This window comes from Hylaeus volcanicus, chromosome 4, assembly GCF_026283585.1.
Source record: "Hylaeus volcanicus isolate JK05 chromosome 4, UHH_iyHylVolc1.0_haploid, whole genome shotgun sequence".
NCBI lineage: Eukaryota > Metazoa > Arthropoda > Insecta > Hymenoptera > Colletidae > Hylaeus > Hylaeus volcanicus.
This window is the reverse complement of record NC_071979.1, coordinates 11,643,627-11,664,311: the sequence shown is the minus strand read 5'-3', so window position 1 is coordinate 11,664,311 and position 20,685 is coordinate 11,643,627. Positions and strand designations below refer to the sequence as shown.

General features: G+C 33.8%; 4 protein-coding genes across 6 annotated transcripts; 1 reads left to right on the top strand and 3 right to left on the bottom strand.

The window, feature by feature from the left end:
- Positions 1-1,823: 1,823 nt before the first annotated feature.
- On the bottom strand, positions 1,824-6,491 carry LOC128874671 (cilium assembly protein DZIP1). Of its 3 annotated transcripts, XM_054119605.1 has the most exons (7): positions 6,360-6,491; positions 4,248-6,250; positions 3,996-4,170; positions 3,389-3,929; positions 3,160-3,280; positions 3,044-3,099; positions 2,831-2,969 (listed from the first exon to the last, which is right to left on the bottom strand). In XM_054119605.1, the coding sequence occupies exons 1-7, from the start codon at positions 6,478-6,480 to the stop codon at positions 2,957-2,959; spliced, it is 3,030 nt and encodes a 1,009-aa protein (XP_053975580.1). In that variant the 5' UTR covers positions 6,481-6,491; the 3' UTR covers positions 2,831-2,956. The 3 variants fall into 3 exon arrangements, with proteins under 3 accessions (XP_053975577.1, XP_053975578.1, XP_053975580.1); XM_054119603.1 differs by having other exon boundaries at positions 1,826-3,099; XM_054119602.1 differs by having other exon boundaries at positions 1,824-3,099; positions 3,389-4,170.
- A 777-nt stretch (positions 6,492-7,268) lies between these two features.
- Positions 7,269-9,125, top strand: LOC128874673 (serine/arginine-rich splicing factor 1B). Its single transcript, XM_054119607.1, has 3 exons — positions 7,269-8,120; positions 8,402-8,786; positions 8,876-9,125. The coding sequence occupies exons 1-3, from the start codon at positions 7,951-7,953 to the stop codon at positions 9,065-9,067; spliced, it is 747 nt and encodes a 248-aa protein (XP_053975582.1). The 5' UTR covers positions 7,269-7,950; the 3' UTR covers positions 9,068-9,125.
- A 4,372-nt stretch (positions 9,126-13,497) lies between these two features.
- LOC128874674 (farnesol dehydrogenase-like) lies at positions 13,498-19,558 on the bottom strand. The gene is made up of 4 exons (XM_054119608.1): positions 16,237-19,558; positions 15,558-15,822; positions 15,157-15,347; positions 13,498-14,998 (listed from the first exon to the last, which is right to left on the bottom strand). Exons 1-4 carry the CDS (start codon positions 16,372-16,374, stop codon positions 14,825-14,827), a joined length of 768 nt encoding a protein of 255 aa, XP_053975583.1. The 5' UTR covers positions 16,375-19,558; the 3' UTR covers positions 13,498-14,824.
- Positions 17,750-20,668, bottom strand: LOC128874672 (uncharacterized). Its single transcript, XM_054119606.1, has 2 exons — positions 19,556-20,668; positions 17,750-18,356 (listed from the first exon to the last, which is right to left on the bottom strand). The coding sequence occupies exons 1-2, from the start codon at positions 19,882-19,884 to the stop codon at positions 17,750-17,752; spliced, it is 936 nt and encodes a 311-aa protein (XP_053975581.1). The 5' UTR covers positions 19,885-20,668.
- Between the last annotated feature and the right edge of the window lie 17 nt (positions 20,669-20,685).

Below are 20,685 nucleotides of genomic sequence, written 5' to 3'. Positions count from 1 at the left end.
CAAAGAAGCAATATTTTCTAATAATTCTGGTTTTAATATATTCGTTATACTTTGGCGGATGCGACTCCAAGGCCTGATTTTCCAATTTCGGCCTTAAAAATTTATAAATAATAAAAGTACGTTCTTTTTTTTTTCTTATAGAAGAAATTTGTTTACATATACTTTTTCCAAAATCAGGCCTTGGAGTCGCATCCGCCAAAGTGTAATATATATTATATATTATATATTATATATTACAAAGTGTAATATATTAAAACCAGAATTATGAGAAAATATTGCTTCTTTGCTTCAATATCTTGGAAAAAAGCCATGCTACAATAATCGCCCTGTCCTCGTCTCTCCTACAATTGTTGTATCGCCCTCTCTCTCCTTGTCCCCGAGTTTCCTAGTTTTTCTGCAACTGTCGCTGAAGTCAACTCGGAATACATGTAATACTACTACAGGGTGTCCCAAAAATGTTGTAACACCTTGAAAGGGGTGGTTCGAGAGATGATTTGAAACAACTTTTTCCTTAGCGAAAATGTTGTTCGAGGCTTCGTTAAGGAAATATTAACAGAGAACCCTGACCAATCAGAGCGGCGTATAGCGTTGGAGGGGCCGCGGTAGCGTATGAGCGTAGGCTACACGCTAGGCGGCCGCGCTCCCCGACCAATCAGACCGCGAGTATCCCAATGGAGCGCTCGCTGATTGGCCGTAGTTTTCTGTTAATATCTTTTTAATGAAGCCTTGGACCAGAGATGGGCAAAACCCTAGACTTCGAATAAATCTGAAGTTTGCCGATGTGTTTGTCTCGTTTCCTTCTTTGGAAAATGTTCAACAGAAGAAACGAGACAAACATATCGGCAAATTTCAGATTTATTCGAAGCCTAGGATTTTGCCCATCACTGCATTCAGAGTAGAAATGGCTAGAACTGCTACTTGTGAATCACTCGTGATTCGATCACGTTCGTTGCCATTCACGGTGATTTTTCACAGTGATTCGTGATTCTTCGTGATCGCTTTTGATTGGCAGAGAACATTCACAGTTCACTTTTCACGAATTATGTTGTTCTTAGATTATATATGTATTATAATATGGTCTAAAAGCAATGTTAATATAATTTTAATATAATTTAAATTTGACTCATTTGTAGTTTCTTGAATTTCCGCTAAGGGAAGACAGCGAGACACTAACGATAACAATTAACATGAACCGCTTCTGAAACGCCATCTTCCGGATCACGGTCATGATCGAAGTTGAATCACGACTGTGATCGTGATTGTGTGATCACCGTGAAAAATCACTGTTAGTGATTTTTCACGCCATCCCTAATTCAGAGTACACTTAGAAAGAGAAGAAGATATATTCCCTAGCCGTCATGTTGGAACAGGACCTTTCAGTTAGCCATATAGTAGTATTACATACAGGGTGTCCCAAAACTCGCGTAGGAGCCGGAAATGGAGGGTAACTGAGACGATTTTGAACAACAATTTCCTTTGCAAAAATGTAGGTGGAGGCGTAATTTTTGAATTATTAACGAAAAACACCGACCAATCACAGCGCGCGAACAGCTGCGAGAGCACATCAGCCGATTAGCGCGCGACCAATCACATCAGCCGATTAGCGCGCGACCAATCACAGCGCCCGATTAGTGCGCGATCAGCCGCGAGAGCATAAGCTCGAGCTAGGACTGGTGAGCCAGCTGAGCACGCGCTAATCGGGCGCTGTGATTGGTCGGTGGTTTTTGGTTAATAATTCAAAAATGAAGCACCCACCGACATTTTTGCAACGGAAATTGTTTATTCAGAATCGTCTCAGCTACCCCTCATTTCCGGCTCCTATACAAATTTGGAGACACCCTGTATATGGGAAATCCTTGTTTATAAATTGCGCCAAAATTTGATTGGTTGCATTTCCACGTATGTGTGCACCAGTCCTCAAATGCATGCCGAAATGAAACTTACTTTAGGTTAAACTTTGTGACAAAACTCGGCACAAATATAGCACAATACGGTACAAAAAAGAAAAACTCAAAATTCAAAAATTGCGGGGCTATCCAAAATTTTGTTTTGTTGTATATTTTTTTTTTTTTGAGTATGCTTTGACTTACAGAGTTGCGGTTTACGGCACAATAAAGCACAAACGTAGCTCAATGTAGCACAATTTAAAAAAATAAAAAATTCGAAAAGTGCGAGGATAATTTCACACACGTGCCGCACAGCTAGATTTGCCAAGCTAGGGTGTCCTTGGGTGTCCTCCTGTAAGAAAAAATGTCGGTGGCACTAATTGGGCGCTGCGATTGGTCGGTGCTTTTCATTAATAATTATTACTGAAAAGCATATATTATAATTCAAATTATAATTAAAAAATGAAGCCCCATCGACATTTTTCCAAAGGAAATTGTTGTTCAGAATCATCTCAGTTACCTTCCATTTCCGGTTCTTACATGAGTTCTGGGACACCTTGTATAGTAGTGTCATAATATGTAATAGACACCTCCCATTTAATAAAATGCATTTATTCCCTGTACAAAAGTTTCATATAATAAATAAAATAAATACTGGCCTTACATCATACAACGATTGTCTCTTTGGTTTTGGGGACTAGTTTAAAATGAACAAAAAATAATCATATAGCAGTATCGTAATTGACTGTTATTGTTATCAAGGCACTGTGTCATACTGAGTATTCGGTTTTAAAATGTTTTCCTTAAATGATGATGAATTCTTACCTAAATGATAATTAGTCTTTATAAACTAAAATAAAAAGAAAACTACATTTTACTTATGTTAATTATGCAAATGTTGGTTTGCAAATGATCATTCTAATCTTAAGATTTTATCTATATCAGAATCTAAATCTGAAATTTCTGATATTGAATCCGAGTGTGAACTTTCAGGTATTTTATTTTTTAAATTACGTGGTGCTGCTTGTGGCAATGAATCGTTTACCACTTTGGGACTAAATGTTGATGTTCTAACTGGGCTCTCTAAAAGAGAAGCTATATTTGTAGAACTCATTCTCTGGTTATCATTACTATGATTTTCTCTATCTTGTACATACTTTAAAGAAAACATAGTTTCAATCGATCCTACAGGTTTTCGTCTCACCATGCTTAACTGAAATAAAATATTTATTTTTCATATTGTTTAACATTAAATCAACTTTAAATATGTTACCTGTGCTTCAAGTTTTTTTGATATTTCTGCAATTTTATCACTTTGAACAGTCTTTAACATAATATTACTTGTACTTTTGTAACTTTCTCTTTCAGATAAATGCTTTTTCTCATCGGATGTTCTAAGTAAATATCAATAGAATTAAAGAAATTAAATAGAATTGGTATGTAAAATTGTTCAAAAGAATTAGTTAACATTAATTGTTAACATGGAATACAAGTAATTTTACCTCGAAATATTCCAATTGCTATCATATAATTCTTCTTTCTCACTATCATATTCGGATAATGATTTTTCGTTTTTTTCATTTGCCAAATCGAAAAAAACTTTTTTCTTCGTTAAACTACTTGTTGAACCACTCGCAGATTTCAAGACACTTTTATTATACTTTGGAGATATCGAAATATTTTGTAACTCTGACTGTACATGCGAATTACCTGCATTATTGTTCTCAATGGATTTAACATCTAACACTCCTCTACTGTTCGTTATTACTTTATCTTCTTCAGAATCAAGTAGAACTCTCATTTTATTCAAGGAGTCTTTTCTTGTATATGTTCCTTGTGAATGCCATGTACTTTCCACTGATTTTATTGAATTTGGAGAAAGTTTTATTAAACTTTCTATATCTTTGTAGCTTGTAATTATTGTAGATTTTATTGGAGATAATTCACTTTCATTCATATTTTTAACAGAATGATCGATTTGTGGAGTAGAATGCAATTTACTTGGTATTATATTCAGTAGTTGTGATGTAGAAACAGAATTGTCTGGAAAAAACATCATTTTATTAACAAATATTCTTTTATTAGTCAAATAACACATCAAGTAATTACCAGGATCTCTTTTATCACTAAATGCTTTGGTTGCTGATAATTTTGAGTTGCTTATTAATTTATTCAAAGACAGATGTTTTTGTTTGATAGTTTTTGTTGCCTTTCCCTTTCTAGATATTTTATTAAGAACCTCTTCAATTATCTTTGATTTAATCTGATGATATTTTGGTAATTTCTGAAAAAAATTTGTAAAAGTTTTAAAAAGATACTTAATAAAATTATCTTATAATATTTTATATGTATTTTCATTACTTTCATAGTAATTTTTTGATGATGTTTTAAAATGTCAATTTTTTGTTTAAAAGTAGCATTTGGTATTCCTTGCCATTCTGGATCTATTCCTAGATCTCTCAATTTCTGTTCAAATGTATTTTGCAAATTCGACTGTAATCTTTCATGAAATGAATTGTGCTCTATTGTTTTCTTAGAATTTGTCGAAATTGATGATTTTTGTTTATGGCTACGTACTGGAGATTTATTATCAATTACAGTAATACTTTCCGATTCCGACTGTGTTTGTGAATTAGAATCAGATTCGGAGCTTGTATCAGAAGTTACGTCATCTTCTAATGTTTTTGATTTTTTGCTACTATTCGTATTAGATAAATACTTCTGAGATAAATTTCTTAATTTTGTATTTTCTACCTCATTCGTCCCAGTTTTATTCAAATCAGATTTTACAATTAATGGATCATATGAGTCATATTTTGTATATTTTTTTTCATAACCAATTCTCTCCATAGGCACTGAATCTTTAGATTCTAATAAATCATTTGAACTGAAATTTTTTAGATCTTTTTTCGCAATTCTTTTATTCTCAAATTTTGAATTTTTCATTCTTTTTGTACTTTTATGTTTACTAATTATTTTATCTTCATACATAACAGGTATATTTTCAGAATGCAAGGTATCTACACTTCTTGAAAGTTTATTTTGCAATTTTAATGGAAATTCTAGAGTACTATCCATATTTCTAGTAATTACTTCTTCTACTTTTCCATTATCACGATCTTTTTCTTTTAGATCATTTTTATTTGAATTTTTTCCACTTTCATTAGTTTGATTTAATGTTACAGATTGATCTCTCCTCTTTTGCAAATTGTTTTCAGAATTTGTATTTCTTTCATTCAATTGTGAAACATTCATTTCGTTTGACAGAGAATGTAATTTTTTACTTTGTTCAATTAAAATTTGTGACTGATTGAAAGTTTGACGTTCCAAATCGCTAACTTTAGATTCGTATTCACTTTTTATATCATCTGCTGCTTTTTGTGTTACCTTCAGTTCTGCGGTAAGTCTTTCTACATCTTTCTGATGCTGGTTTTCCAAGAGTTCAATTTTGGATTTCCAATAATTTTCCTGTGCATGCAACTTTGCATTCATACTTTCTATGTCTGGAGTTAACTGTTCGAATAATTGATTTTTCAACTTTATAAATTCTTTTTCTTGTTGATTCATCAATGTCTGTACATTTGCTTCTGATGTTCGTTCCTGCATCATCTTTTCCTTTTGTCTTAAATTATGTATCTCATCAAAAAGTATAGTTTTCAAATTTTTTATTTCCTCCTGATATTCTTTGTATTCTTGATATTCCTCAGATTTATTAATATCATGTTTACAACTTTTGATTTCCTTTTCGGGCAACTTTTTTTCGTAATCCACCATTTTTTTATTGGTAACACTTTCAGATTCATTCCTTATTACTCTCTCAGTTTCATTTAACCTTTCCTTTAAGTTTTTTATTTCGTTATGCAATCTTTCAGTTTCGCTACGGTAATGTTCATGTATAGGGGAAGAAGTCATGCATAAATCTGAAGCATACGCGTGTCGACGCAGAATGTGAGCGCTTACAAACATAGGAGATATAAAAGTTTTCGGACAATGGGGACATTTATAAATTTCACCATTGCAATCTCCAATTTTAGTTTCTATCAATTTACTTCTATCTTTTGCTTTATCCTTCAAATTCTTCACTACTTCTTCTAAAGTAGCAGTTTCCTTTTTCAATTTAACGTTATCTTCTATTTTTAATCTTAATTCATCTTTCAATATTACCACACTGTGGTCTAAATACTCTTTACAATATAATAAATATTCAACTGCCAGCTGCGCAAGTCGAAAGAGTTTCACAAAATTGGAATCCAGGATCTTAACGTCGTATTCACTTTCTAAAGAATAATCTATTACACTGTTTATATTATCATCGATGGCGTGAAAGTCTCTGTCTCTTATAATTCGATCTATATCTATATTACCTAGAATTATATATATATATATATATATATATATATATATATATATATCATATCAGCTACAATATAATAAAGTCAGTAATAGTGTGTTATAAATATTTAGACTACGTACTTATACGATTCCAATCTACTCGCACTCTGGACTTATGCGTATTGAAATAAAATCCTGAATCTCTGGCCAGTTTTGGGAAATCGTGACACCACTTGGTGCCAATACGAAATGAAAATGCCATTATTGTATGTACAATCTTTAAATTAAATTACTTATACGTGTTTATACATTATTAAAGGTAACTAGCGATTCATTCGAAGTATAAAACTACAAAATGGAGTAAATGGTTGTGGTATAATTATCATTATTATTATTATTATTATTATTGCTTTTGAAGTAGAATAATTTCACTTCATGAATACAATAAATAAGATAACCAGTTACTACGTTTATACTGGTTTGTACATTTGGAGGTTAGAATAATAAATGTAAACAAGATTTAACAGGTGTGATACGACGCAGGTGCCCCCTACAAACACAGATACATTTAAATTGTATTTATTAATTTTTTGAATACTATTGTTACAATATAAAATAATTATTGTAGCTATTAATTTTTGTACGTACAGTTAATAACTACATAACCTTATTTCATTCTGAATTGATAATGTTGAATTTGACAACGAAATGATAAATCTATTCTATGCATCGTTTTTGTGTTCATAAAACAGCAATCAAAATTTAATTTGAATAATTTGAGATAATTAAACAATTCAAGCAAAATTAAGCAGAATATTTGATCAAACTATTAAGAATTGTTAATCTTAAAAGTATTCGAATACTTTAAAAGTGATATGATTGCAAAGAATGCTAACAATTTGTTTCATCTTATTTATTACTATTTCTTTTCTAACAAACAGATATCTCATCTCGAATAATACATTTTTAATTGACATAGTTGTACAGAATATAAAATATAGGGTGTCCCAAAAATGTTGTAACACATTGAAAATTGAAAGAGGTGGTTCGGGAGGTGAGTTGAAACAACTTTTTCCTTAGCGAAAATGTCCGAGGCTTCGTTGAGGAGATATTAACGGAAAACACTGACCAATCAGAACGGACGCCTAGTCGCTCCAACGGTATAAGTGCGCTCTGATTGGTCGGGGTTTTTTGTTAGTCTCGGACAACATTTTCGCTAAGGAAAAAGTTGTTTCAAATCACCTCTCGAACCACCCCTTTCAAGGTGTTACAACATTTTTGGGACACTCTGTATATCTTAAATAATAATAAAACTTTAGATTAATTATGCAATGTAATAAAGAACCATTTACAAATCTACCTACATATAAAATTTACTTCTAAATTCGTATTCATTTTATAGTACATACAACAAAGAAACTCAATTACGAATATTTATAATAACTAGGCAAAATTACATGTTTTAAATACCAATTACCGATTGGAGGGAGAAAAAAGTATAATGCACGGTAATTGGTTGTTACCCACATAAAAGTGCCTGATAGGTTCGTTTATGTTCGTTTAACGATCTTGACTTTTCGTGCCTTTCGTGATCACGCTTCCCCTCGACCGGTACCACCATCTTGTTTGTTTCATCAATAAAGAGTGTGAGACTTCGGAGACGATTAAAAATTGCTTTTAAATTGTTTTTGTTTGTCTTGTGTACGTTAAACGGTAACAAAGAATCGTTAACATGTCCCACGGAGGTAGAAACGAATGCAGAATTTACGTGGGCAATTTACCCCCTGATATTAGAACGAAAGATATTCAAGATTTATTCTACAAGTTCGGTAAAGTTATCTTTGTTGATTTAAAAAATCGTAGAGGCCCACCGTTTGCTTTCGTCGAATTCGACGATCCAAGGTACGTTCGAGAAATTATAAAACACTAACTTTTCGACATTGTACGAAGTGCGCTCCATTTAGTGTCGTATTTATTCCTCCATTGGCACTCTTTTTCCTCGTTTTCTTATTTCCAAATGGGAAAAAAAACACCTTGATTATTCATGTTCTCGTAGTTTGAGGAAAGAAAATAATTGGAGTCGTTAATATACTTAACTTGTAAACAAATTTATTATAGTGGGTCAAGGTTACAGTGTAGGTGCCTTGAAAATGTATGTCAAGCAAATATCGTTCTTTTTCCAGAGATGCCGAGGATGCGGTACACGCAAGGGATGGATATGATTACGATGGTTATAGATTAAGGGTCGAGTTCCCAAGAGGTGGCGGTCCTAGTAATAATTTTCGTGGTGGACGAGGAGCGGGTGACAGTGGAAGGGGTGGTCGAGGTGAAATGAGCAATTCACGTGGTCGTGGGCCACCCGCAAGAAGATCTCAGTATAGAGTTCTCGTTACTGGTTTACCTCCATCTGGTAGTTGGCAGGATTTGAAGGATCACATGCGTGAAGCTGGTGATGTTTGCTTCGCTGATGTTTATAAAGATGGCACGGGAGTTGTTGAGTTCTTACGATACGAAGACATGAAATATGCTGTGAAGAAGTTAGATGATTCAAGATTTAGGTCTCACGAGGTACAATACATAAAATCAATCAGCTATAAAACAATTTGAAGCTTATACAGTTGCATGTTGAATAATGTTTTTGTGTTTTTATTTTCCAGGGTGAAGTAGCCTATATTCGCGTGAAAGAAGATCATAGCAGTGGCGATAGGGGCCGCAGTGAAGATAGAGAGAGGGGTCGAAGTCATTCGCGAAGTTATAGCCCACGGCGTCGTGGTTCACCTACCTATTCACCATTACGACGTAATTATTCGCGATCAAGATCTCGCTCCAGATCTCGTTCATACGACTAGTGTGTACGTATATGTTTCACATGGTAATATAAGTAAAGGCTTATCAATATTTGCTTTACCATGTTTCATTATTACTGATTTGAATTTCACTTAAAGACACCTTCCAATCCAAATCGAGTTTGTACAAATTATAAAATTTACTTTTCACGTTGCTTGAATTTAATAATCGTATTGTATGTAATGTATAGTTAGAGCACGGTTCATTTTACCAAAATTATTTTCAATTATTTTGTCATATTTTTGTTTGTTAATTCTTAAATTACGTTCATCACAGATTGATCCAGATATATTATTATTTTATAAATATACATACAGAGTTGATTGTTTGAATAAATTTGAAATAGCAAGTATAATTTTCTAACGATAAAGGTTGATATAGTGTTTTAAATGTCTTAATCTCATTGCCTTAATAAAGAGGAATCGTGCTCGTATTAATCGCATATTATTGTTGATGGTATACTGGTTAGAGTTACTTTTATGTTTAAAAAATACATTCCTTTATATTTTGCAATTTGTTTTGACACCACACCAATATTTGAAATGTGTAACAATTTTGAAGTATTACGAATGAAAACCTGAAATGAAGCAACTAATATTACTTCAGTGATTTCATCGATGTTCACATTAATAAGCAGTATTTGTCGTATAGGTACCAATATAGCATATTGGTAAATATACTACAATGTCTCACTTGATGTGAGGGCAGCCTATGATTGTGTTTTTACATATATTTATTCACATTTGGAGTGATGAGAATAGCACATTTTTAAGCATATTTAACAAGTAAAACTCTCTTAAGCTTTTAATGCTAAAATGCTTATTGTAAACATTTACGAAGCTAACACTTTTTTTTATGATTAACAGCACAAAATTATACTGCGTACGTTAGAAAAGGAAAGGAAGTAATGCCATAATGGAGTAGATTCACATATATTTTTAATGTATTCATTTGCATAAATATTTATTTCCGTTTACTACTGTTACTTGTAAAAATGTCATGTCAGTATTGGATTCAGATTTAAAAAATGAAACCCTAGTAGTCTGAAAATTCTGTAAGACATCAATCTATTCACACGTAGAACATTATGGCATTTTTCAATGTAAATTCATCAGATAATTACACCTTGTGTTAAGCATTAATTTTAACAGATAACTCGTGTGTACAAATACATACATCAAGGTTGTTTACACAGCTCATCGTCGTTTAAGTTGTTACACAAATTTAATTAATTTTGTTTTGCCTATATAATGATGACAATACAACATACTCTCTGTGCTGAAAATACAATACTTACATACCTAGAGAATGTAATACATCGATATTCATCGACCGATGGTTCATATAGGGCATAACATTTGATATATGTAGGTAAAAGATTTATTTTTTACTAAACGATTAATATCCATAAGACCAATTTGCTTTGAAGAAAACACATACAGCTATCATTTGTCATGTATTGACATTGTTCACTTGATATAGTAATGAATTAAAGTACATCTCATCTATTTAAGTATTCTTTAACGACGATCATCTGGCCATTATTCTGGTTTGATGGAAAAATTGTGTGTTATGTACTATTTGAAAATGAACAAAGTCTAACTCAAATTATTATTAAGAATACAATAACGTGTCTATTATAACTATATGGATACGTGTGAATATCCATATTGAAGTATATTTTAAGTTATACACGACTTACCTTGAAAAATGTATTTTTATTGGTCGGATGATTTATTAACAAAATATGTTCTGCTACACATTTCTCCTTTTGAACGTTTTCCTTTTAAAAACATATAGATAAATTTGCTCTAGTATATGCTAAAAATGTTGAAGGAAAACTATTTCTTGTATTTATGAAAATGTTATTATTGCAAATTGATCCTGTGGTTTTTGCTTCTTTTCGTCCCATTTGTGTGTAACCATCACAGTGGGAAAGGTTTTTAATTTATATTACACAGGTGCGAAATATTCTTTTGTACAATATCTGCTCAATTTATGACCTATTATCGCGCGTTTGAGTATCATAAGTCACATGGATTACATTTGCAGTGATAAATTTATACATATATACATACATATATATATATATATATATATATATATATATGTATGTATGTATGTATGTATGTAACATTAATACATATTGTATAAGGGACTAATGTATTTTTTCTTCTTTTGTATATTGGATTGGATTGTAACACAATGAATGAAAAACTGAAATCGACACGATCTTACTTCTTGGATGGATATAATACACATTCGCTTGACGGTGGGATGAGATGGAATGCGTTTTGGATGGATTTTGTATGGAGCATATATTATAAAAGGATTAAAACGTAAATGAGAATGCAAATAATGAGACAGTAAGGATACTTTCAAGAGGAAGTTCAGGATCAGGAAAGGAATTGGATGAAAGAAACAATCCATTTCATTCAAGGATTCTCAATTAGCTGGATTTTCATCAGGAAACGTTGGCAAATCCATTACAAGGATTCGAAACGATAGTTTTCTCTTTTAAATTAAAAACCAAAAAAAAATTAATATCCAATCGTGCTAGCAGTGTTTTTGCATTGACGAACTAAGGAAAGAAAATAACTATAACTATAAAATCGCGGAACGAACAGTTTTCGACATATCACGGTGTTTCGTATCTTCACTCTCTCGCGATTCAAGCCTTAACAAAGTGATTCTCGTATTTTTCTCTTACGTTCTTAAACCGTCAAAACTGGTAATGGAATGTCAACCTTGTACATTTTGTTTTGAAAGTACAGTGGAACGTCTACTATTTGAACTAGTAGAAAGATGAAACGCTTCATTTCCCAGGATGCTATACAAGATGGAGCAACTAACCTGTTACAGTTACAGAGCGATTTTGCCTAAACAATCCTTGGTGCAAAGAAACCTTGCAGGAAAACAAAATTAAAAGGTTCGGGATGATCTGCCTTATATGACTATTGACTTTTGTTTGGTCCTGATACTGAGGGTATGTCAAAGTCAAGGTCGTTCTGTATCAGTTTAGCTGCTCCATCTTGTGCATATTTCCTTCCATGTTCTAATAATCGATGTTTCACTGTATTCGTAGATTCGTACATCAGAACGTCAACAAATTATTACTTTTTTTTTTTTAATTGCTACCGAGACAATAATTCCGATTCTCTTCCAAGGAAGTTCATTGACGGAAGTATCAAACTTCTCACCTGTATTAGCAAAAGTGATCGATGATTTGCGAACACGAAAATGGAACTGTTTCAATGCGACGCGAGGAATACTCTTTCAACGATCTCATTAGTTTCTCATGTTGCGATAAGTTAGTATAGACGGATATACGAGACCTCCACGCTTTAGCGCTCCTCAGGATTAAGGAAAACGGGAAAGTGGTTTTAAAAGGAAACTCTAATTCACGTTGTAAATGGCTTATACACTTCCACTCGAAATCAGATCGTCCGAATATTCTTCTCTCGGCTATTTCGATCTTGGAATCGTATCATTGATCAAATCGTGAGCGTGTGCATGTTCTATAATATACATGTGCGGTATATATATATATATATATATAATAGTTCGTACTATATATATATATATAGTACGAACTATTACTGCTGTCGAGACTAACGCGTTCAAGAGGATAAATAACTGTTCGGGGTTGAAAAATGTAAAAAAAAAAAAAAAAAAAAACGGAATCCTTCATCTTAACGAGGACCTCTTCTCTTAACGACGGCTCTCCCTAGTTGTTGAGGATCTCTCACGGGACAAAAATAAAATGAGAATAACAGGATAATCGTCAATTGCGGGATTAGGATGCTGACAGGATATAATTAGCGTTCATGGATATACGGATAAATTGGCTGGAAATATTAAGAGGATCACTTTGGGATCTTTTAAACGGAGAATGTACGATACGCAGGATTCATGCAGGATATAACGGATTTGGATTATCGAGGTGTCGATCAAGTCGAACAGAGCGTGGCGTCGTTCATGCTTCAGGAAATAGGTTTCACGGATTTAATCGCCTAGGTCGGATACGGATTTTGGACTTGCACTTAGCGGGATCAATACAGGATATAGTCGGATATCATTTTTCACCGATTGAAACGGACGTGATCGCTCTCTGTAAGGTATTTGATCATGTTTAATATCTGACGTCCTCTCGACACACATTTTCTGCATGCATTCTTCTAAACATTTGTACGTCCTATAAATGTCCACTTTTTTGATTTCTCACCTGAACACTGCTCCGCAACATAACTAACTTGAATAACAGATGAAATAGTAATGCGTGTATTTTCTCTTCGCGACTGAATGTGTGGAGAATTTTTGCATAGTCTTTAATATTATTGGTTTTCTGCGGTAGGAGATTGTTTACCAATTTCCTTAAGGTTTCAGTCACATGTTGGCACTCCACAGAAGGTATCATTAAAATAAAATGGAATATTTTAGTTTCAGCTTGTGGAAAGGATTAACATGCAGCTAAAACATTGAAAAGTATTTAGTAAATAGACTCCTGCTAGACTCTAACTAAACATTCCTTTCAGAGAAACCAATAATATTTACACCTGCACAAAAATTTTCAAATAACAGATACATAATACTCGTCTGTTTGAAAGATGTTTAAGTGTGTTTGAATTAATCGTTCATGTTCTTACGTTCAGCTTACACACGTTTAAACTCTTAAAAAATGTCTTTCATATATGTTGGCAGTTCGAGCGTCTGTCATCCTGGTAGTAGTATTAACCTTTCCATGATAGCTTCCAGTCTCCTTTCAAATAGATGATTAACTGTTATGTTTTGGCATTAAGTTATTTTTTTTATCCTTCGACGATAAAAGAAATTTTACAGAGCTCCTAATCGTCGACTACTCAAGAAGAGGCAATAAAAAATTTACATACATTATTAATCAATAGTATGTTTTTAAATATCCTGAATTCCTTTCCTCGGCTAATGTGTCTTATTCAGAAGTATCTCTTTTATGATTACGTGGTTAATATCTATTGTCTTTTTATACTGGAGACAAGAATTAAAGATTACAGGGAATTTGATGAATATTATTTCTAAGATATAGATCTAACTGAAGTATTATCTAACTTGATACAAAACGCGTATTAAAATATATGTACTTATAAACAGTGTATTGGAATCAAACAAGCAGTATGTTCTTATTCATTGTAAAACATCGATATTTCGATTTTCAATTAATAAAAACATATTTGTTTGAGCATGAAACATCGTTTATTAATTAATATATTTAAACATGTATTGGCTACTAAAATAATTTCTTTTAACATAAGATGTACAATGAACTATTTTGATTGTATGAAATTAGTGTATCGGTTTATTGTATCTCAATTTGTAAATTTATTTCTCATCCCTGAAGAATTGTAACCCAAAAGGGAACAATGAAGATTATTATTATCTCTGAAGAAAAGTGGGTTCCACTATCTAAGGAAATAGAGATCCTGAAACGTCTACGGTTTTACTTGGTGAGTAACACAAAGTAAGGCATGAAAGTGTAATGTCTTAATCTTCTGTTGATAGTTCTTTTTGGATGATCGAGAGAAGAGTATCTTCTACAGGTTTAGAAGCAAGCAAGCATTTTTTAATATCTTTTTCGCCTCGTTATTTTTTAAATTACAAACAACGTCTTAAATATCTTAACGCTCGAGTAATGTACTTTAAAGTATTTATTTTACGTATGTTCACTGAGTTAATTGATATCGTGTGTGAAACTATAGCGAAGAAAAGAGCAGGTAGATTCATTTTTACATTGTTTCACGAAGGGGTGTAATTATAAGTTCCTTGACCAGAGCGGTGTCCGGAGTCTGCAATGCGAAGAGAATAGCGTTGGCTACCTCTCTGGGTTTCAACGCCATGCGTGGGTTCTGCTTCAGCCACTGTGTGGTCATCTCAGTCTCCACCAAGCCAGGAGAAATGGACTGTGATAGAAACGAAGAACATGTATGTTTAGGAAGAAGGCAAATCTTATAATTTACTTTTAATCTTAACATATAATATAAACACCATGACTTTTATTTAGTTTCTCAGACATGTATAGATAGTAATAAGAGAATAGTTTCAGCGTGCAAGTGCTTACCATGACTTTAATATTCGATTCCTGTTGCGCTAGTTCCATGCGAAGGTTTTCCGTGAAGGCTGTTAAAGCGGACTTGCTGGCGATATAAGCGGGGGACATTGGACCTTTAGGCACCATTGGACCTCCAAGCATCGTTGGCATCCTCATTCCACATGTATCATTCATGTTCACGATCATACCATTGTTCATTCCTGTACAATAAGTGCGTATTTTATTTTTCATTTCTTATTCAAGAAGTTTGTAAGTGTAAATATGAGAATCGCATTAGAAAGATCAAGGACTCCGGAAGGAATTACGTTATCGAGTACATTGTACATTGCACTCTAATTGTTTTAATCTTCCTTCTCATTTAGGTTGCTTAATAAAAGAACTTCAAGTCTGCAAGGTCTCAAGACACTTACCTTTCTTCTTCATCATGTTCAATGTTTCTTTGGTCATGGCAATCAACCCAAGCAAGTTCACATCAAGAGTCTTCTTCCAGTCTTCCATATTGCTGTTTTGTATCGTGAGGTCTATATTAATTGCGGCGCTGTTGATCAGGATGTCTACGGTACCCAGGTTCTTCTCGATCCATTCCGACGTATTCCGGATGTCCATTTGGTTAGTAAGGTCGCACTGAAGAGGAATAAGCTTGCCTGGCTGTGATTTCAGTTCTTCGGCAAGTGTCTGTTGAAAGAGTACACGATAAGTAATTTTGTCTTCTGTTTGCTAAAAAGTAAAGTTTCAAGTAAATTGCTCTCTCGTTTCGTTAATTAGTTTACTATCGATTGTAAGTATCACATCTCCGACATTTGTACTTACTCAGTTAATATATAATTATTTCTGTTATTTTTACAATTTTAGGTATTAACTATTGACATTTATGTACCGAAGAAGACCCAAGTCGAGGGTCCAAACGTTTAAATAAATAAAGTATGCTTATTTAGACTAAAAAACCTAAATGGAAAGTGTGATTTCAACTCACACTTATTAAGAATGAACTCCTTAATATTTAAGAAACATAAGATTGAACTAATTAGATCAATGTATCATTGAACATTTTTAAGATTTCTGCGTGAATCATTTTGATTTTGTATTTACCTTTAACTTGTCCATACGACGAGCGATGCCCACAACTTTCATTCCCATGCTAACCATAAGCTCTGTCAAGCTCTTACCAATGCCAGAGTTGGCACCGGTGATGAGGATTACTTTCTCAGACATGGCTTTCTGATCCATTGGAATTTTTTTGAGATTTCTTGATTCGCGAACGTGCACGACAACTCTGGAACTTCAATCACGCAATTTGTTGTCTGCATTTTGGAATGTCACGCCTTATATACCGAAGTGAAATTGTGGCCCAAGATTACCGAGGTCGCGTTAATCTTAAGACTCAAGATATTTCACCGCCGTTTACACGCTTACAATTGTTGTAGCGTAGCGAGTAACATAAAAAACGATATTGGGTTATTCTCAGAAAATAAACGAGCTGATAGATCCATTGGGAGACATAAGACCACTGGGAGACATAAGATAGAATGGTATTTTGCCATGAAACAGACTCGGTTTTATTGAGATAAATTTTGCTTTAATTTAGAAATTATTTCAATTGTTCCTTCCTTACAATAAAATATTATGTATTAGGTTGTCCCAAAAGTTTCATTCGTTTTATTAATAATTAATATATACACAATACTTTATGTTTTATGTTACATTACAAAATTGTGTACAATTCATTTCGCTCCATTACTGTTACAGCATCAATGTCTAAGAAATTAGATTGCCTATTTATATAAACACTGCCATAGTAAATAATTGAATGCAACTCACGAAAGAAACTTTTAGGGCAACCTAATACATATTTATGTATATAGCATGTCTTATAAAATAAAGGACTTAAAATGACTTAATTTTATATTTCATCATTTGAAAAACGTTCCAAAGAATCATTTATTTCTCGATATCTTTAATCTAGAGATTACCACTCCCTTTCAATTTTAATTACATGCAAACGTTGCTTAAAATGTGGGGACATCGTATGTTTACTATAAGAAGAAGATACAGATATCTTCAATGAAATTCTTTTCAAATATTGCATCAGATGTATTACCTTTACATCTTTTATTTGTATTATTACTACATGTGTATGCTATGTGTTTTAAGAATTATATTAGGTGGAATGGAAAGTAATGTCGTTTCTTTTACATTAAATTCAAACAAATTTTTTATAAATTTCTATTTTTAATTATTAATTGTATAATCGCTCCCGTTATCAATAGCCTTTTGCCATCTAGTGTGCAAATTGTCAATGCCAGATCGATAAAAATCAATGAGGTGATGAACGATAAACAGGTATTTAAAATTGCAAAAACGACATTATTTTCCGGTTCACCTAATATTTGAAAATTGGTACATCTTTTATTAGCCTATCCTATACAGTGTAATTTTTCAATAATACTGTCATAATTAAACAATTCAACTTATATTTTTTCTTCCTCTTTATTTGCAATATATTTGTAATATATGCGACAAAACTGTCAACAGATTAAAATATTAAAAAAAGAGGAATAAAGGAATTAACGAAGAAGTTAACACATTCAAAGTGTTTCATTAGTTAAGAATATTGCATCAGAATTTTAAGCGAGCGCGGGAGTTTTCGTTTTGGCGCGAATTTGTCAATGGTGTCTTCTGTACATCGATTGCCATACAAAGATCGATAGAGCCCCGTATCGCATAATTCGCGCAGGAATCTCAAGCTGTCGGCTACCGATTCGCAGCACTCTTTACTGCGTTCTTTCGACTTAATTTCCATTTGAAAAAGCCCACGAGCTTTGTGTAAAAGTGCACAGCCTCGTTGAGGTCCTAATTTATTTAATTCCACTTGATCCTCGTCGAGTATTCGAAGAACCTGCTTGGTTAGAATAATAGCATCTTTCGAGTGCCCCTTAGATACCGCTATTTTCGCGCGATCGTTCAGGATATCGATTATGCGTTCCGTTACATCGATAGCATTTCGAGAAGCCGGTAGACGAAGCTTCCGCATTTTTTCGCGGCATTTCAGGTACATCTCCAACGCCAAGTCGTCGTTTCCGCGTCTAAAGAAACTGTCACCGAGTAAAATATACGCTTCCGTGAAATATTTGGTGAGTTTACTGCTATAAATGATGCGCGCCGCTGTTTCGAGTTTATCGTTTAGGATGCATTCCACCGCCTCATCGTACCTGCGAACGAAATATTCGATTAACGTCTTTACGTCGATTCGATCGGTTCATGGCAGAATTAGTTTTCCCTTTCAAAAGTGCGTACTGTGCGTTTAGCGTGAAAATTTTGCTGTCTCCTGAGTTTCTTTTCACCGTTTACGATGTTATCGCGATAAACTTTCAGGTAAGTCGAATAACGATATATTCGCACAGTAGTTGATTAATGTTAATTGATAACTATGAAAACGTTATACAGGGTGTCCCAATAATTTTGTAACACCTTGAAAGGTGTTGTTCAGGAGGTGATTTGAAACAACTTTTCCCTTAGCGAAAATGTTGTACGAGGCCTCGTTAAGGAGATATAAACGGAAAACCCCGACCAATCAGAGCGCGAGTATGCCGGTTGAGCGTAGTCTACGTGATAGGCGGCCGCGCTCATACGCTACCGCGGCCGCTCCGACGGTATATTCGCATTCTGATTGGTCAGTGTTTTCCGTTAATATCTCCTCAACGAAGCCTCGGACAACATTTTTGCTAAGGAAATAATTGTTTCAAATCACCTCCCGAACCACCCATTTCAAGGTGTTACAACATTTTTGGGACACCCTGTAGATATAGTAGTCGCAAGGAAAGAATTCGGTCAAAAAGGTGGGACGCATAGCTCATCGAATTTTTATCCTATTCACTTGATCCAATGCTTAAATTGAAGTTAATTAAGTTTATATGCTTATGAACCTCGACTCTTAATGAATTATTATTATAGCATAAAATTATTGCAAAATAACGGCCGACATGTATCGTTCATTTTCATGTTTTTTGCCGCCATTTTTGCAATTAACAATTTTTTTTTGCAAACTGAGGTTCATGCGCATGTTACGTACCTACTAAAGAAAAAAATTTTCTGATTTTACCTATCAAATGTTTTCCCAGGGCTCCACGTATCCCACCGTTTTGACCGAATCCTTTCCTTGCGACTACTATATCTATATATGTATACATTCACAGTAAATCTACACTATTAAATTTTCTTCTTTGAACGTCCCTTTATATGTAAAAAAAGTTTAAATAACAAAAATTAATTATATCTGGCAATTATATGCATTAGAAAAATACATTAGCTGGACAAGACTCCCTCCTTAAGTTATTCATTTCTCATTCACGAATGCGAGATAAATAATCTTAATGGTACGATTCCTTTACAGAAATGGTACGATTCTTACCGTATCAAGTACCACTGTTTAATCAATTCTTTTCTGGTTTTATCAATCGTAAGCTTTCCCATGATCGACTCCTGCGTGTCCTTGGAGGACTCGGCGAGTTTGTAGAAATTTTTGCTAACGTCTTCCAACCAGGAGTTCGCCTCCCCGAGTCGGCCAGATAATCGCAGGACTATTGCTTTTAATAAAGTGAATCCTGGATTGTAAGGATTACAGTCTAGGCCTTTTTCTATCGTTACTAACGCTTTATCGTAGCAGCCGTGCATGCACCATAGAGTGGTATATCCTGCCATTGTGTGACCAGTATTGTATACGACCTGTATCGTTACCATATTATAATTAGGAAAGTTTACAGGAATCCAAGAGAAGCTTTTTATCCCTTTGGAGTCCAGATTTTCTGATTTCGGTTCTGTCGAGTCTCGCTCGACATAGGACGTCAAAGGGTTAAGGGTAGACTAAGAAATTTACATGTTTTACTCGAGGAAACTTTCGAGAATATTCTACGTTGTATATCTATCGATGGGTTACGGAACATGGGAGATTAGCGAGGGATGGTGGGCGATAGATGATAGGTTATGAATAGACTGTGGATCTTTATGGATTTATAGGAAATTTGAATATGCAAGAAACTACAAAATGCAAACAATATGCAAAAATATAAAAAAGATTGAAAGTAAAGTTCATGTTATAATATTTGTAGAATAAAATAAATTCCTATTTAAGTTCAATTTTTGAAGGAACACTCGCGAGGATTTTATTTTGCATAAAGATCCGCAGTCTAGTTATGAACTATGAGCGACAGACGATTGGTGCTGGGCGCTAGATTATGGGCAATGGTTATTTGATAGGTGATGATGGGCAATAGACGATGAGTTATAGGTTATAAGTGATGAGCGATGAACGATGAACAACGATGAACAATGATGGACAACGATGGACAACGATGAACGATGAACGATGAACAACGAGGAACGAGGATCGATGAACGATGAACAACGATGAACAATGATGAACGATGAACAACGATGAACAATGAACGATAAACAACGAGGAACGATGAACAACGATGAACAATGATGAACGATGAACAATGATGAACGATGAACAACGATGAACGATGAACAACGATGAAC

Bases quoted from the DNA above. Each gene is read 5' to 3' on its own strand.
- LOC128874671 (XM_054119602.1), bottom strand. From the start codon at position 6,480: ATGGCATTTTCATTTCGTATTGGCACCAAGTGGTGTCACGATTTCCCA. The intron at 6,251-6,359 runs GTACGTAGTCTA...ATATAATTCTAG, and splicing joins AGTAGATTGGAATCGTATAA to GTAATATAGATATAGATCGA. The intron at 3,100-3,159 runs GTAACATATTTA...ATTTTATTTCAG, and splicing joins CAAAAAAACTTGAAGCACAG to TTAAGCATGGTGAGACGAAA.
- LOC128874673 (XM_054119607.1), top strand. From the start codon at position 7,951: ATGTCCCACGGAGGTAGAAACGAATGCAGAATTTACGTGGGCAATTTA. The intron at 8,121-8,401 runs GTACGTTCGAGA...TTCTTTTTCCAG, and splicing joins GTCGAATTCGACGATCCAAG to AGATGCCGAGGATGCGGTAC. The intron at 8,787-8,875 runs GTACAATACATA...TTTATTTTCCAG, and splicing joins CAAGATTTAGGTCTCACGAG to GGTGAAGTAGCCTATATTCG.
- LOC128874674 (XM_054119608.1), bottom strand. From the start codon at position 16,374: ATGGATCAGAAAGCCATGTCTGAGAAAGTAATCCTCATCACCGGTGCC. The intron at 15,348-15,557 runs GTAAGTGTCTTG...CTTATTGTACAG, and splicing joins GAACATGATGAAGAAGAAAG to GAATGAACAATGGTATGATC. The intron at 14,999-15,156 runs GTAAGCACTTGC...TTTCTATCACAG, and splicing joins AATCGAATATTAAAGTCATG to TCCATTTCTCCTGGCTTGGT.
- LOC128874672 (XM_054119606.1), bottom strand. From the start codon at position 19,884: ATGGTAACGATACAGGTCGTATACAATACTGGTCACACAATGGCAGGA. The intron at 18,357-19,555 runs GTAAGAATCGTA...TTTCGTTCGCAG, and splicing joins AAACAGTGGTACTTGATACG to GTACGATGAGGCGGTGGAAT.